The 17,970-nt window shown below is 44.2% G+C and overlaps 1 protein-coding gene across 1 annotated transcript in view; it reads right to left on the bottom strand.

Moving 5' to 3' along the window:
• The window catches only part of CUNH9orf3 (chromosome unknown C9orf3 homolog), a 404,210-nt gene that overhangs the window by 169,426 nt on the left and 216,814 nt on the right, over positions 1-17,970 (bottom strand). The window contains exon 6 of the mRNA XM_004643795.2: positions 508-697. Coding sequence (XP_004643852.1) covers positions 508-697 — 190 coding nt within the window. The remainder of the gene's footprint in view (positions 1-507; positions 698-17,970) is intronic.

Below are 17,970 nucleotides of genomic sequence, written 5' to 3'. Positions count from 1 at the left end.
GAAGAAGAAGAAGAAGAAGAAGAAGAAGAAGAAGAAGAAGAAGAAGAAGAAGAAGAAGAAGAAGAAGAAATAATGATTCAAATTCATACAATTAGAAATGAAAATGGTGAAATCTGATCTCTCTTTTGTGTGTGTGGAGGGGGGAGTGCCAGGGATTGAACTCAGGACCCTGAATTTGCCAGGCAGCACTTATGCCACTGAGCTATATTCACAACCCTTGATCACTTTTTAAAAGTGTACTCTCTCCCCTCCCCTGAGCTCATTTTTACTCACAATACTCTTCCCTGCCTGCATGTTACCACTTCATTTCTATATCTGTTCTCTATCCTATCTCTAGATTGTGAACTGAAAGGGAAAGAGGCTTACTTAACTCTCTGGTTGGACAGCCATTTTCCCAGCAAAAACAGTTGGGGAGGGGAGAATACAGAATGTGTCTGTTGAATACATGAAGGATTTGAGTACAACTTGACTCTGGGGAGGGAATCTGTAGGGTCATGTTAAACGCACCTGCTGCACTTCAGCCCAAAACACATCTTCCAGGTGAGTGGCGAACCCTTCACTGAGCCACTCCTCCGTCCAGTCTCGGGCACCGATGGCCAGGCCAAACCAGGCATGAGCAATTTCATGGCACAGCCGGCTCCCGCAGAGATGGCTCCTGCCTGTCAAGGTACTCTGGGAGAGGAAGATGATGTGTGGGCTGTAGATAATGGAAGAGAAAATATCAGAGTCCTGTTAGAGCCTGTCTTTGTGGCTGCCCCATGGGGCGGCTTTCTTAGCCTGGCGAGCCTATTATTATCATGTGCATGCCAGATCATGACTGATAGACTTGTGGCTGAGATGCTTTTAGACCTAAATAAAGTGGCAGTTTATGTTTCTGGCAGCAGTTCAGGCTGCCGTTTCTGCCAGCAATTGTCTCCGTCATCAAGTGGCTATTACCCGTAATAAGTAACCTGCACCAAAGTTTTATACTGAAAAAATTACAAGGCAATGGAAGTATTTACTCTGAAATCTAGACTGTAAAAGAAAAGCAGGTGTGAGAATGAGAAGTCCGGGCTGTCAAGAGAGTGATCAAAGAAGACCCTTCAGCCAAAACCCGAGCAGCTCACAAACAAACTGAGAAATCATGCAGAAAGACAGGAAAAGCCAAGAAGAATGGAAGCAAGAATTTTCCATTTCACACTGGGGCTGGTTGTGAGTTAACAATCTAACAGGTGCCAAGGGGTGGAAAGACTTCCAGGAGACCCAGATAAAGCCAAGGGTCTGGAAAACAAAGGTTTTCAGTGGAATCTGTAGATGCTTACTGATTCACATGACAAAACAAAATCGTGCCAAGGGAGAAGGGGAGTTAGCCCACCCAGGTGTGCACACGGCCCCGGGGGCTGGCAACATATGGGAAGATTTATCTAATCTTATTTTCCATCCCTCTTTTTAAAGCCCCAAATACCATGATTAAAATTGCAGAGATGACATGGGAGGAATGGGGGCTGAAGGAAGAAGAGACAAACAGAACTCCTCCTCTGCTTCCACCTTCAGCTTTTGTCGTTGATCCAGGACTTGTTGACGGTCTTCCCAATGAAGAATTTGCTCTTTAAAAATCTCTCCTCCATCCACTGAACAAAACCAGTTGTGAAACCTTCCATATTAAGAAACTGTACACACTGGTTGTTCCTTCTTTCAAAAGCCATTTGTTTGCCATCATGTCAGCTCTACACAAGCCAAGACTGCTTGCAGATTTTTCGTCCGCCCCCACAGCTACCATTAGAGAAAACCCCACCTATGTTTCTCTTGCACAACATTACCCATTCAGCTCAGAGCACTCAACTGCAATTGTGGGAGCCACGTCTGCCAAAACAGACAGCTTTCATGTGAAAGAATAACAACAGGCCAGGCACGCCAATGACAAGGCATCTGCCAGGCCCTCTGAAGAGTCCACGAGGAGCCCCAGAAATTACAGGGACTGTTGGTACATTCGGGACAAAGGGTATGACACAGTAGACACCAACAGTATTTCCAATCACAACTCAGAAAAATAAATAAATAAAAATGGAGGAAAAAGGAATGAAGAAACTGGGAGGGAAGGAAAGGGAGGCAGAGAAGGAGGGAGGGAACAAAAAACTGGGAGGCACAAGGGTAGCTCCCTTTTACTGAGCAAGTGGCCCAATGGAGAAGACACACAGTGCAACCTGGCATTTTCAAGTAAGTGACCCCTGGCTCTGGCATGTGCAGAGCTACAAGAAAAGCCACAGAAATGTACCGAGTTAATAACATTCCAGACATACTGCTGGCAGCAGTTCACCCTTTCCACTAAAACAAAACAGAAGTAACTTCAATCCTTATAAACAGACTCAGAGATGAGTCTGCTCGGAAAGGATCCACCAGCCAGAGCCTGGCAGCTGTGCATGCACTCGCAGGCGTGGAGACTGGTTCAGGCCGGCCGCTTCTACCAGAGGATGACTGTGAAGCTTCTGCTGCCTGGGGTGACCTGCCTGCTGCTCAGTGCCAGCCTGGCCACCTAGCCCAGGTCCATTAACACAAGCAGGGACGTCTGAAGGAATGCACAAAAGCCACCCTGTGGGGGTGGGGGGGCGTTTCACCTTCCTGCCCCTTCATTTTTTCCTTCTGAGCAGTTGTTACTGTCTCTTCCAGACTTCCCTCCCCACCATTCCACAGTGGAGTCACTACGTCCACCCGGCGCCCCTGGAGTGGGCTCAGGACAGGTCCTGGCATTGCTGGAATTCAACCTAAATTCTCACTTCCCGCACTCAATCCTTGCTTTTGAGCCAGGGATAATCATATTTCCTACTGCCCTTTGAGGAAGACTGAAGTTTAACATCCTCTGAAATATGAAGGAAGGGCATTTAACTTGATATAAATGAAGCTCACTATCGGCAGAAAATGACTTCTCCCTGACAAGCTAGTTTCTATTTGGAACGCCAACCCTCATGTCCCTAGCAGCCTATTTCCTCCTCCAATGCTGGGTCTTACCTGTGTCCTGGGGGGCTCTTTCCCTATGAAAGAAATGGCTTCTTGCTTACAATGAAATTAAAAACATGGAGTGAGGTTCTAACAACCTTTCTCAAGAGTGTTAAAATCCTGACATAAAGGATCAATAGAATATTCTTTCAAGAAGTTCCTTTTTTTTTTTTTTTTTTTTTCCCCAAAGTACTTTTTCTTTAGCCAGGCATGGTGGCAGGTGCCCATAGTCCCAGCAACATTTGGGAGGCTAAGGCAGGATGATCTGGACTTTGAGATTGGGATACATAGTGAATTCAAAGCTGGCCTAGATTACATAAAGAGACCTTGTCTCAAAAAATATAACAACAACAAAAGTAAACTATTTTTCTTCAACAGCAAGAAAAACTATAATAATGTTCTTAAGATCACTTTAAGAAATAATAGTAAGTATTCTTTTTTTTTTTTGTATTTTAGTAAGGGTCTACAGACAGTGATCTGCCTGTGTTCAGCTTCCCAAGAGTGGGGATTACAGGCGTGCACCACCACACCCAACTCGATCGCCCTGCTGTTTCAATCACGGTCTCAGCACGCCCAAGGCCAGCACGGCTTGCCAGGGATTGAACCCCAGCCTCCGCACTCTGCCTAAGCAGGTACTTTAGTCTGCTGAGCTTTTGGCCAGCCCAAATAGTAAATATTCTTTTACCAACAGATAGACTACCTCATGGCCACTTCCACAACAGAAGGAACTTTTAGAATTTTCTACCCTGACCTTAACTGTGAAGTGTAAGGCTCACTCCCAGGCACCCCTCGCCTTCCTGCGTTTCCAGAGTCTTATTCTTGCCCAGTCAGCAGCTGATGATCAGTCTTCACTTTGACAAGGCCCACTGGGAAGTGCATTTCAGTTTTCCCCATGGGAGAGTCGATGAATGCCAAACCGTCAATCTGCTATTGTCACTCCAGAGGATGCGAGACAACCTCTTCAATAATATCTTCAACCTAAGAGAAATCTCAATCTCTTTCTCTCTGAGTTTATCATTTTTCCCAACTATGAAATGGGCAGAAAAGTAGCATTTTTAATCTCAAGAAGCACAAGCCCTCTTGCTCCTATCCTGCCCCCATCTTCTGGTGCAAGGGGAGGTGATGGGGTGGGGGTGCAGAGTCACAGAAGGCCACGAGTTATCCTCCCCCAGGAGACCACCAGCGTGGTGGAGGCTGCTCCCTCAACAGAGGACTGAGGTATTGGATGACTGCCGCCTGCCCCTTGAGATTACAAATATCATGTCTGTTCTGAAAACAGTTTCTCAAGACTGTTCCCTAATGCTACCTACCCACCCAGATTAGAATGTTGTGTCCGCTAATTCGAAACATGCTTCAAGCAGAGGAGGAAGGAGCGCCTTCATTACTCCCAGGAGCTGCTCCAATCCTTCGGGAGGAATTCAATTTAGAGCGGAAATGGAGAATTTCATCAGATCTTAAGTAGGAGCTGGTGTGTGATTTATTTCTGCTTTTTCCACAGAGACCTGACCAGCATGGCCCATCTTGCTACTCAAGGAGCTTTACAGCACTTAGCAGCTCCAGCTAAATGCTGCAGCCACAGGGCAGAGCAGGCTGTGCAGGGGGAGCTGAGCCAGGTTGTTGCCCCCAGCCCACTCCCCTCATTATACCAGAGCAGATCCCAATTCCCCTGAAGCATGAGACAAATTCACTTTTCCTGAAGATGGTTGGGAGGGGCATCATACAGACATACGTATCAAGCTTGAACTTCTTGTGGGTGGGAATCACATTTTCACAATTCCAACAACATACGGAGCCCACTACACAATGATAGGTAAAAAGAATCAGGAAAGAAGGAAACCAGCCCCTTTCCTGCCACAGCATGACTTCAATAGGTTTCAGAATCACATGAAATCAACTTTGGCTTGTGTGATTTAATTACTTGCTGATATAACGTGGACACCGGAAACATATACCCAGTAGTCTGGGACAAACCAAAAGGAAGGACAAATCCTCATTCTTTCCCTTGGGTTCAGAGCATGTTTTCTCTTTCCTTCATAATGTGTGTCTGCATTTCAGCCAATGCATTTACAAATCAGCTCCTGTTCCTTCATCTCTGGCTGTAGTTTACCACAGACCATGAACCTATTGTCCTGAAGGCAAAGATGTGCTCTGGCTGATTCCCAGAACCATTCTCCCCAAGCCTCTGAAGCTGCTCAATAAGGAATAGTCATCTTCCATTTCCTAGACTGTGAAGAACATATAGTAAAACATCTACTCATTTACCTGAATAAATGTCACAAAACTGCCAGTGTGAATATGGCAGAATGACTCAGGGAAGCCCTGGAGTCACAATGCCTACACTGTTACCCCAAAGGCAGCTTCCTAGATTCATGTTGCTTGTGTATTTGCTACATAAGAAGTATATAAAGCCTCATTTACCCTACCTCTCACCTCAGCATATAGAATTATGGTCCCATTTTACAGATGAGAAAAGTAAGGGACAGAAGGGTAAGGTTATTAGCAAAAGTCACACAGCTGGTAAGTCACACAGTCAGTATTTGAACTCATACTGTCTTGACTCTGGAACCTCATCCTGACTCAATCTGTCCAGGGCCGCTGGCTCTAGGCTTGTGACTCTCGGGTTGTAGCACATCCATCCATGCTAGCTCAAGCCCAGTCGTGCAATGATCATCCATTTCCAGGGTGTTCCATCTCCCCAGTGGCCATCAAAGGGAAATCCCCAGCTAGGCCCTGGGTCTTCTGCTCCCTACATCCACATCAAAGCCAGAACTTGCTCACGTGCAACAACGCTTTAGGGTCTTCCTGGTAAGAAAGAGGAAGAGGGGAGACTAGGGGGAGTAACACAGCTCTACTACATATGCTCCCTAAATCCTCAATTCTCAAACTCCATGCCTGTTTCACAGCCTTGTCCTACGCTGGAGAGTCCCTAGTAGGAGACGCTTTAAACAAACAGGTGCAAGAGTGCTTCAGCAGTGCCTAGTATGACTCCTGAGGCCCTGGAAGGCAGAGGCAGAAGGCAGACTGCCTCTCTTACAGTTAATGCCAAGCATTCTCTTCAAATCAAAGGGTCTGAAGCAGGTCATGAACTCAATGAACTACAGAAGCCAAAAGACAACAATATGAGGGCCATGGGTCATGATGGCCATAGGAAGAGAGATGACAGAGAAGAAGATATCAAAAGGGAGGGAGACAAAGACATGAAGTAAACAGAAAAAAAAAATAATCAGGCGAGGAACAAAGTAGAGAAGATGAGGAAAGTAGATGACAAAAGGAAGAGATAGATAAGAGAAGTAGACAAAGATAAAAGAAAACGAGAGGAAGAAATAAACAAAATAGCTAACAAAAGGAAGTGAAAAGCAAGTAGAGGAAGTGACTAACATGATGAAGAAAACAGAAAACAAGATTAGAGAATCAGAAGCTGTGATACAGGAAAGCAAGTAACAATAGAGGCACGTGTACAAGAAGTTCTAAAAACACCAGGGCAAGGCATAGAAGCTTCAAATTTATAATCTCTGGCTTACGTCCTAAATTACCAAAGGAGAGGCAGCTACAGTTTCATTTCACACATGGGGCTCAGTGACTGAAACCTGGATCCTATGAGGCCTGAGGTCAGAGCTCAGCGTCAGAGAGCAGCAGTGAGGAGGTAGAAAACAGGTCTGGGGATCAGTGCACGGATGCCAGCTTCATACCAAAGTTGAGTATCGGGTTTGGCCCACTGCCAACAGGAAGTCAACAGCATGGCAATAAAGAAACACAGAGACCACCTGGACTCTAGAAAAGATTCCCCTTTGTTGCAGTGACAACAGTGGCTTTGTGGGCCCTACAGGGATCAGCAGAGTGGCAAACTTTTCATTTCTGCCATCAGTGAGCAACACACACAGCAAGGACACTGCTGGGATGTCCTGTGCCGCCTGCTTCCCTGGGCCATGTCAGTGACCAACTACGAGAGCTGCCTATGTCTCCTGGGGAAGGGACCCAACCTTAGGAAGGGACAGGGGCAGGGTTTTGTCATCTAAAAAGCTGAGTGAAGCTGACGGTGAATGTTTCTTATTTAATATCAAAGAACCAGAGGCAAAACTAGCATTTGATTTAATTTTCCAGCTCAATTTGGATTCCATTTTCCTTTCTGAATCTTAACATGCTATTCCTAAGGAGTCTCTGGATTCTCAAATGAGGACACTTTTTGAGGTCACTGAACATTCTGATAATTATACATACATCTTAGATCCCAGGTACACACCTGTATCCATGTTGTATGGACCAATATTTATTGCAGCTGATAACAACTTTTGAAACATCTCCAGATTACTTAGGAACTTAAACGCTGTCTACTTTCTGCAGGATCTGGTAAGTCTGTCATTTCTAATTAAAATATGTTGGCAACCTCCATTGGGGCACATGGATTACAAAATGTGATTTCCTCCACTCCCTTACCTACTCACTTCCCCTGTCCCTTTCTCCCCAACCAGGATAATGATGTTTATTCCCATAAAGAGAGCTGATAAAATTAGCCTCCACTGTGATACAGGGAAAATCTTTATTTAATAAAATAATGCATTTTGCTTCATTCCCAGAACAGCAATAAAATGGTGCAACCGTGAACTACAATAGCTCATCCAGTTGGTTTTCACTGTGTGTACAAGAGTCTGTCATTTGTGGCCACATAGAAGCTTGGAAAACTGTTTCATGAAGGGACTCACTTGGGTATGCTACAAGAACTATTTGTTTACTGGTCTCCTTTGATCCATGAGGCACCCCAAACCAAGTTCTCCATCTAGAAAAAGCAGCATTGGAGATGCCCCCAAAGCGCACTGAAATTAATTGGTGAGGTAGGTACAGTTGCTCCTACAACTGAGAGCAAGGCCCAAGCCCTAGTCAGGTGCTCTGGGACTCTGAGAACTGAGATGCAGACAGACATATGTTTATCTCTGATGAAGGCACTAGCAAAGACCAGTTTGTGCAGCAACAGGCTTGGATGCAATCGAGGCACTGCAGACTGATAGCCATGGAAGCAGAAAGTTGATGTGAAAGAAAGCACAGCCTTCCCCTGTCAGGCAGTCAGACTTCCTGCTGCATTTCAGAGCAGGAGACTACTACTCAAAGAAGGAATAGAACCAGGGATGCCCTGGAGGATGGGCATGATAATAGGCTCTGTAACTAAGGAGAAGAGAATCCAGAAGAGAACGGAAGGAAGATAAATCAAAGTACTCCTTGATGGTGGGTAGTAGTGGCAGCACTAATGCAGGTGATGGTAGAGAAGAAAAAATAATATAATAACGATGACAGAAAATTAGACAACGCTTAGACAATGCTTACTCTCTCCCAGGCCATACTGTGAGGGATAACTATTGTTATCTCCATGTTACATATAAATTAAACCACAGGAGAGTTATGTCACTCATCTAAGGTCCCACCATTAGGGTGTATATATGTTTTGCTTGATCAGTACCAACAGGTATCAGAACAACGTAGAGGTAGGGTTACTAGATAAAAACAGGACTCCTGGTTAAATATGAACATCAGATAAGCAATGAATCATTACCTAGTGTACGCTCCATGTGTGTGTTAAATCTGGCATAATTTGCTAGGCCTCATCCCAGAGAGCCCAGTTCTGCAATTCTGGGGGCCTGGAACGCACAGGAGCCAACTAACACTGATGCTACCAACCCAGGAACCACATTCTGAGAAGTATTGGTCTATATTGGTCTACACTGTGGTGGCTCGTGTCACTAAATAATAATAATAATAATAATAATAATAATAATAATAATAATAATAACAATAGCCAAAATCTGAATTAGACCTCCTAAGTTTTGCCCAAAAATTCTACCATCACCCCTGTTTATGCTATGAAATGATTTAGCTAACTTTGCTTCATGGAAAGGACAAAGACACAGTTACCAGCCTAGCTCAGGTCAATCACTACAAGATCCATATTACTAAGGATGGAATTAATTATGTTTATTGTATTTTTGAAATCCAAACAGGTTCGATTATTACTAGCCACTAATGGCTTATGATGATGGCAGAGCTTGTTGCTACATTTTATTTTTTATTTTTGGTGGAACCAGGGATTGAACTCAGGCCCTTAAGCACACCCAGACAAACACTTATTCTACTGAGCTATCTCCCCAGCTAAAGGCAGAAGGATTTTTTTTTTTTTTGCTCCGAATGCCTTCAGGGCAGGTTGGGCTGGCTTGTGTTGTGGGGATAGAATCACAGCAACCTGACAGCTTTGTGGAAGCAGCCACTTAAAGAACTGAGCTAGGGCCAGGCCCCCATGGCAGAGCTTGTTAACTAAGCTAACAATGGACATGTTTGCTTAAAGTGTAAACAGAAAAAAAAAATCATGAATTAAATGAATTTGCTGATTGTTCTCCTTTGCCTATAAAGGAGCAGCCACAATATATATCACCACCTTTGTTAAAATGATTAGCCTGCTGGAATTATCTTTATCCGGTCAGAGATCTTCTTAGTGGCTCCTTACAAAGTGCATGCCTCTCTTAATTTTAAAAAGTACTCCTCTGCATCATGAAATGCTATTACGGGTAAGAGATGACCTGCCTATTAGGGATTCATAAATAATTGAGTTTTTAAGAACAAGAGGCATATTTTCTAGTTTCCAACTGTGAATCCACAGAATGACCAACACAGCACATTCATAAAGATTAAGGGACAATATGTCTGCTATTTCCCAGGGTGGTCCTAGGAAACATGGGACAGATGGTGAGTCTCAGAGGTATTCAACTTAACAGCCTTTCCTTTTAAGAGGTAATAAACCTTGCAGAAATAAACAAAAGGTTTCCCTCTCCAAAGTCTTTTAACTAACCTTTTCATTTAAAATCACAGGCCTTCTAGTTCCTCTTCCCAAGAGGAAGGCACTAAATGTACTGGACATCTATAGCTGAATCTCATTCTCTGGATGGTTCCCTTGATTCCTCATCCTTGGATGTGTTCACCACAGTGACACTGTGGCTAAGGATCACAGAATTTTTTTCCTTCTAAACAATTTTTCCTGCACATGTGAAATGTTCCCAGTGTGCTTTCAGTGTGAAAGGCACCCAGATCCATCTCAGATGTATTCAACCACAAGCAACAGAAAACATAATGAATGCCACCACACAGAGGAAGGTCTCCTTTCCTGAATAAGATGTCTGGAACTGGGCAGGGCTCAGTGACTCACGCATTTGTTAGGGATTTAGGTCTTCATCCTTACCATGTTCCTTCTTGTCCTTACACTTGCCACCTCATGGCCACAACTGACTAACAAGCTTCAAGCATCATTTCTGTGTTCAATACAGAAGAAATATGCAGGTGCTGTGCCAGCAACATCAGTCCCTTTCATCAGGATGAGAAAACTTTTCCTAGGATGCCCATACTGACTTCCACTAGTTTCCTCTAGCTGTAAGACAGCATGGGAAAAACAGTCTTTGGCATTTTCTGATTCCATCATGGAGACTGGACAAGAAATTGAAACCCACGAAGGTGGCCACAGCACCTTAGTGTAGTTTTCTCTCCTCATAAATAACAGAAGGTCACTTATTTTTCTACAAATAGAGTCAGCTCTTAAAATAAGATAAATAGAGGAAGGGGTGGTATGTGGAAATAGCTCACACTACAGTGCTAGTAACACATCCCATTCCCTCTTCCTACACATGTGGGGGTGGGGGGATGGGCGAGCAAGGGTGCCTCAAGAACACATTCCACAGACACCTAGTTTAGCCTGGTGCCAGCTGGCATTTGCATTTTTACCTTCTTATCTTCCCCTAAAGACCAAGAACCTAGTAAATGCAAAGGTAGTACCAGGCATCATGGTGGCTTTTAAGAACTCAGGCTATGGGGCTACAGCCCTGGATTCTCCCACTTAGGATCTGCAGTACTGTACTAGGTTCTGAGGACTGCTACAAAACAGACTGCAGATTTATTGGCTTAAAACAACACAAATCTATTATTTTATAGTAGGTTGCAAGTCTGACACAGGAATCCCTTGGCTAAAATTTATAGGACTTTGTAGGACTTTGATGTGTGGGGTGTGTGTGTGTGTGTGTGTGTGCGCGCGCGCATGTGCGCACATGCCCACACACATGCACACTGGGTAGAAGGTGACTGGAAGTGGGTATGGAGTCTTGCAGGATGCTGGTCACACTGATTCTTGGTTAGAAGTTACAGAGGTATGCTGAGATTATGTACATTTAATTAACTGCACACTGAAGATGTAAATTTTTCTTCCGGTGTTACACTTCAATGAAAAGGTTAAGAACAGCTGGGCATGGGGGCATGCCTCTGTTATTCCAGCCTCTGGGAGGCTGAGACAGGAGGATTATAACTTTTTTTTAAAATTTATTACAGGGTCTCACTACGTAGATCAGGGACTCATAGTGAGTCTCCTATTTTCAGCCTCCTAAGTGCTGGGATTATAGGCTTGTGCCACCACACCCAGTCTCAGTCACCTCTCAGCATGCCCCAGGGACAGGGCTGGCATGGCATGCAGGGGATGGAACCTGGGTCCCTGCATCTGCCTAAGAAGCTGCCTTAATCTGAGGAGGATTATAAATTCAAGCCCAGCCTGGGTAACTTAGTTACTTAGAAAGACTCTGTCTCAAAATTAAAAAAATAAAAGAAAGAGTTGAGGATGTAGTTCAGTGTACAGGTACTAGATTCACACAAAGATATATTTAGAAAAAAATACCTGTTCCTTGGGATGTCTCTTGTCTTCTCTATGAAGAAACTGAGGCAAAATGCAGCCAGAGTCTTTTAAGTTGGGATGGAAATAAGACTAGAAATATGGTAGCCCAGCAGCTGAACCACTGAATTTAATGTATTTGAAGCCAATTTCTAATATTATATATGTGTGTATGTATGTGTGTATAGTTTATATTTAAATTGCTTGAGGATTAATAGTTGGGTTTTTTTCTTTGAAATGTGCTTTTGCCAGAATCACATTCCTATTGCTAGAGAAAGGTACCTTCAGCCACACCTGTAAAAACAGAACTGAGAGCATCATACAGCCAACTCTTGTCTGCTTCGTTTTTTCTCAGACACAGTGAAAAACATGCCATGATAATACCCCCATTTTCTGTCCTGGCCAGCTGGAAAATTATGTTACAACTGACATGATGTCATTCGGTCTGACGGAGCCAGCAGTGCCGTGAGAAACCTAGGTGAGGAGGCGCAGTAAGGGTGCAAACACCACTCGGCTCAGTCTCACCCCTTCCATTAGTGAGTGGCTTCTTTTTTCGCCACAACATTTCAAAAATGAAACTGTGCCAGTCCCATGCTTTGAGGCCACTGATCTTCCAACATCTTTTATCTCTGAAACTAACCACGTTGGCCAGGGATGTCCTGTTTCAGAAAAGGAAAGACAAGTGTGGGGATGGAGGGCTCATTTTAAATGGTAAGTTTTAAAGAGGGGAAGGGCAGGCCCAGGGCCAGACCATTGTGTCCCCCAGCCTATCTTAGCTGTGTTTGTTTTATCTTGGTAACAGGGATCAAACTCAGGACCTTGAGCTTGCCAGCTAGGTGCTGCACCACTGAGCTATGCCTCTAGTGCTTTGCTGCTTTTAAATCACATGCTCACCATTGCTGATTTCAGTTACAATATATATAATGGTTTACCACTGTAATTATCCATACCTATAGATAATTTGTTTTGTAGGTTTGAATACAAAACATTTGTACATTCCTGGAACTGGGTGCCAGAGCTGTGTACCAGTGTACTGCTTTCAACTTAAATCATGGAGGCACTTCTATTACTATTCTGCTACAAGCAGGATGCTCGTGCTTGCTGTCACAGGAGGCAGAAGCAGCCTTTCTATGGAGAGGAAGAAGAGTGGTGTATGAAATAGAGATCCATTATGTGACAACTTTTGTGTAGTAAAAATCTGTTTGAAGTTTTTAAAAAGTGACCTCAAGTACTAATCACAATAAAAGCATAAATAATTGTAATAATATCATCTGTAATGATACTCTCTTCTGCACACTGCTGATGCTGTGTGATGTAATGCTCTGGACAAAAAATCAGCAGGCTTATGGGGCAAACATAACAACATGACAGTCCTGACCTTCATCCATCTTTTCAAAATTTAGGTTGAATCCTAGAAAGGTGCTGAAATGTGAACTTTCAACCTCCAAAGGTGGATGGTTTCATATGGCTCCTCCCATCAGACTGCTCCTTCCCAGGGATCCTTCTCTGAAATGCCTGTCCTCTTCCAGCTAGAGAATTAGGCAAATGACACTGTGCTATCCTCAAAAAGAGCTGGACCCCAACAGGCATGCCATCTCTCTGTGGCGTGCTCAGTGTGAAGTAGGCGCCACAAGTTAAAAGCACATTCTCAGGTCAAGGGCAAGAGCCAGAGGAGGGGCTGACTGAGCGGGGAGCTTGCAAAGCACCTTTGAGGATGGCTGCCAGGACTGCACTGAATGTGCCACTTGCCACAAGGCTGCTGGGCTCCCTCCCTGCACCTACAAGCCAAAGGCAGTAGATGGGGACATTACTGCCAAGGAGCTGGGGTCCACACCAGGAGCATGTTTTGCAACTCACCAGGCAGTCACAGGTGCTGCCTCTCTGGTTAGCAGGAAGGACCAGGTATTTTTGAAAAGCACCCTGCCTCAGAGCCAGTCAGCATAGGGGAAGATGTGTGACCTGTGTTTAGCTGGCTGCCAGGTAGGGCTCTGGGAAAGTAAACAGGCTGGGGTTTCTATTTGCTGGTTTGTTTTGTTTTTGTGGTACCAGCATTAAACCCAGGGCCTTCACACTGAGCTACATTCCCAGCTCTTTTTTTCAAGACAGGGTCTTTCTTAGTTACTGAGTAGCTCAGGCTGGGCTCAAACTTTCCATCTTCCTGCCTCACCCTCACAGAGGGCTGGGATTTCGAGCTTGCGCCAAATCAAACAGGTCTCTTTTGATGGAGGGCTAGAGACAAGGAGAGAAAAAATGTAGAGTTCAGTCAAGGAGAAGAAACCTCACCCAGGGCAAGGAGAGATGGGGCAAGCCCTGCTCAGATCTGGCCTCAAGAAGTGGTGCTGTTGTGTAACAGGTGGGAGACAACCTGGGCAGAGAGAAGAGGTGGGAAGGCATGGGCCTGGATCTAGAATCTTTGGACACTTCATGTGTAGGCATCTCAGAGGTCTCAATCCCTCTATTCTCACTCGAGAAAACAAAGCCCAGAGAGCCTCTGTCCTTGCTGCCATGCGGAAGAAATGACCCATGTGCTGCAGCTAATCCATGTCAGCCCCATAGCTACAAACATTTTATTCAAAACTGTTTTACAAAATACAGTCACATTAGAACCAGTGGAGATGCCCTGCTGGAAATTGGCTGCTCATTCCAAGGTAGAAGCTCATGGCAATGGAAGGCAGAAAGCGCTTCCAGGACACCCCTTTGTAGCCATCATCATCTTTTGTAGCCACCCTTTGGAAACACAGCCTGAGGTGGACCTTACACTGTGTCACAGCAGCTGATTATTAAGATGTAGGCAGGACATGGCCTTTTGTGCTGCTGACAAGAAGAGCCCTTAAGAAAAGTTTCAACAGTGTCATTTTATTTTATTTTTTATTTTGGTAGGTTGCTGCTCATGGGCTTCATGTGTGAAGGAAATAGCAACAAACAAGAAAAGGAAAACACTTCTTATTAACTGTAAAAGGTACATTTTCACAGTTTTGTAACTATAATGGTTTACCTGTTTTCAATTTTTTTCTCTTGTTCTTTCATTCTTTGTTTTAAGGATCTAAAAATTAATCTTTGGGTTAAATACATCATTGAACAAAAAGCCTGGCATAAAGAAAAACTGGGTTATGCTGAAGCATCAATGCGTGTAACCTTAACTACAGCGTGTTTGCTTTTGCAAACACTATAATGTATGAAATAAAATATTAATAGCCCATTACCTCAGTTCTTTGGAGAACAGACTTGAGTCATAGCTCTCGTGTGGTGTGATTTCCACACATGTGCCCCACCAAGTGACTGCTACTCATGTTACAAGGCAAGCAGGCAAGACCAGAATGAGTATGTGTTTTCATTCCATAATGTCATGCACAGTGTTGCTTACTTTGGCCCCCAAGTTCAGTTCTCCTGAATTTACCACCTACTACACATTTTAAGACTAATCACCTAAAAACACACATGGGGAGATGGCAAAATTATGTTTAACTCAGAAAGGAGAACAGTAGGATAAGAATAACCTTTGTTGGTTATTCAGTTGTCTGAATGCTGGCATTTAAAAGCAGCAAATGGGCAAAAAATACTTTGTTAAAATATGTTTTCAATGTCTCATATTGATACATTGCATCAGTTGGCTGAATGCTGGCATTTGAAAGCAGCAAATGGGCAAAAAATACATTGTTAAAATATGTCTTCAATGTGTCTCATATTGATACATTGCATATGGATGTACTTATATATTTAAATTTCATGTGGATGCTCTTACTTTGTGTGCTGGTGGCTATGGCAGGCCTGGTTTCCCCTTCTCTCCCCCTGCTTGGTCACTGTCTTCTTGATAAACCTTACATTGTCAGCGACCTCCAAACTGTTTGACAGCTCTGTGTATGATGATTATACAGCTGAGTTCAATGAGAGCATGAAGCCAAGCACCCATCTCAGTGCTCCGCACACAATAAACACACCATGCATGTCAGCTGCCTTTTCCCTTCCCTACCTTCATACTCTCTCTTACATTGATAAGTGCTTTCAAGTCAGTGTTTAGAATTGATTCCTCAAATCCCCCAAGAGATGACGTAAAGTGAACGTTCTGCTATTATTGGCAGGAGGCTGAGAAGGGAGGATGGCGAACTCACCCTGGGGGACATGATCCCAGGGTAATCAGAACCTGGGCCAAAACTCTCTCTACCACAGCTTAGTGGGCTCCTGAGCTAAATTGCTTCTTTAGGTGGCCTGCCACACCAAGGTATGTTTTTTAAATCTGTGCAATAAAATTTAGTGCGGTTAGAGAGGCGGCAGTGGACGGAAACCCACCCACAGACAAATGACGTCAAAAAAACTAGAGGGAAACATTGGCTTCTCTGTTCTCCAGAAGCTTCTGCTATGTTAAGCAACTCGAGAAGGAAGCTAACTTTCCATTAAAAAACAGCCATTTTGGCAGTCATCAGAGACATCCTGGTGTCTTATACTTCCCCTCTCAGGAAAAGTGGAGAAAATAATTTCCTTAAGTTGGAAAGGAAGAAGCCTGGAGTTCAAAGACTCTTAGAGCTAGAAAGGAATGTGAAAGTTGTCTGATATAAACTCCACCTCCAAAAAGCAAATAAGGAGAGTGAGGCTCAGAGAAGACTGGGAACTAATCTTCCACCCTGGATTTCCAGGGCACCTACCCCTCTGCCATGCTGTCTTCATCAAGCTGAGTGCTGTACCCGAGAAGCTGATCAGTGGAGACAGTGCTATACATTCCTCCCTGTCTGGAGAGGGAGGAGCCACTTGGACACAGCTGTCCTGAAACACCTACAAGAGGCCAGAGGGTTGGTTTGGGAAACAGCTCAGGGAGGCTGGCACTGTGTGTGCATGTGCACATCCCCAAGTACACATGTATGTGCACACTGGTGTATGTAAGGGGCACACACTTAGGCAGGCCCTTTCTTCTCAGACCTCTCCATTCAGAAAACTACCCCAAGAGTGGGGACAACTGGTCCTTGTTGTTACCTGAGGCCCCACCAACACTGTCCACCTCAGAGCACAGGAACCTTGCTGGACTGGAGACCAGCCATGAGACAGTCAGTTTTAGGGTCTTCTCTCTACAGAAAGGACCTGAGGTGCTAATGAGGGAGCCCTGTGGAACAGAAAGCACAAAGCTGGTTGTGTACACCATCCACATCTGGGTGCACACTCTTTTGAGTCTGCAGGAAAATGATACTGCCTGACTTAAAAATCATGTGATATCATTCCCCAAACTCCATTTTCCTTAGGAAATTAACTTTCCCCAAAGGGAAAGCCATTTAAATAAGAAAGTGGGTGGTGATATCTGTATGATTTCTAAAGACCCTTTACATCCATCTTTTCTCACAATGTAACTGAATCTCAACAGCCTTCTAAGAGTTAAGGACATTTTCCTGTCAGGAGAGAAAACAGAGGCTTAGAATAAAAAAGACAAGTTTGAGCCAGCACACTAGCAGGAAGCAGGGCCCAACTGTGCTTCTTCATACCAATAAGAACATACAAACAGGACACCCAACTCTGTACCCATGTTCATAACGTCATGCATTCGGGAACATGCATTCTGCATCCAAGCAGAGTTTGACAACAAAGGTGGAGAGTGAGGCTGAACCATTCATTCATTCATTCATTCATTCATTCATTCATTCATTCATTCATGCATGCAGCAAATTATTTTATTTTTTAGGACTAGGGATTGACCCTAGGGCTTTCACACTGAGCTACCTCTCTAGCCTCTACAACCCATGTTTCGTTCTTTTCTTTCTTTTTAAAGACTGAGTCTCACTAAGTTGCTAAATTGTCCAGGCTGGGCTCAAACTTAAAAATCTCCTGCCTCAGCCTCCCAGAGTACTGGCATGTGTCACCATTCCTGGCTCATTCAGCAAATATTCACAGAAGGCCTTCTGAGTGCTAGGCCCCATGCTTGAGGTACTTAAGAAATAAAGGACGGGGTCCTCTCAGAGAGCACAGTCTAGAAAAGGGAGATACTCAATAAGCAAAATCCTTTACCTTCCATTTAGTAATTCACTATTTTATCTGTGTTTCTGTATTTTCACAGTGCAAACTTTAGGGTATGTGTGGATCTGTATCCCACTGCCTTCTCTGCTCCTGACCTCTGTGGTGCCCAGACCCCCACCCCCACTGCTGCGGAAATGACAGGAATGATGGATGGTTCCTCACAGTGTCTGACTGCTTTAGTCTGTGTGTTGGCAGCTGTTAGTGATGGGTGTTATTATCTGATCACTGATAGATTTCACTATTTGCAGCTTTCTTTTATGCCTTTTACTGGAAATCCCGTGTGTGTGTGTGTGTGTGTGTGTGTGTGTGTGTGTGTGTGT

The sequence above is a fragment of the Octodon degus genome, unplaced genomic scaffold (assembly GCF_000260255.1).
Source record: "Octodon degus isolate 3935 unplaced genomic scaffold, OctDeg1.0 scaffold00184, whole genome shotgun sequence".
Classification (NCBI taxonomy): domain Eukaryota; kingdom Metazoa; phylum Chordata; class Mammalia; order Rodentia; family Octodontidae; genus Octodon; species Octodon degus.
The sequence above is the reverse complement of the archived record's forward strand: the minus strand, read 5'-3'. Positions and strand labels throughout refer to the sequence as shown.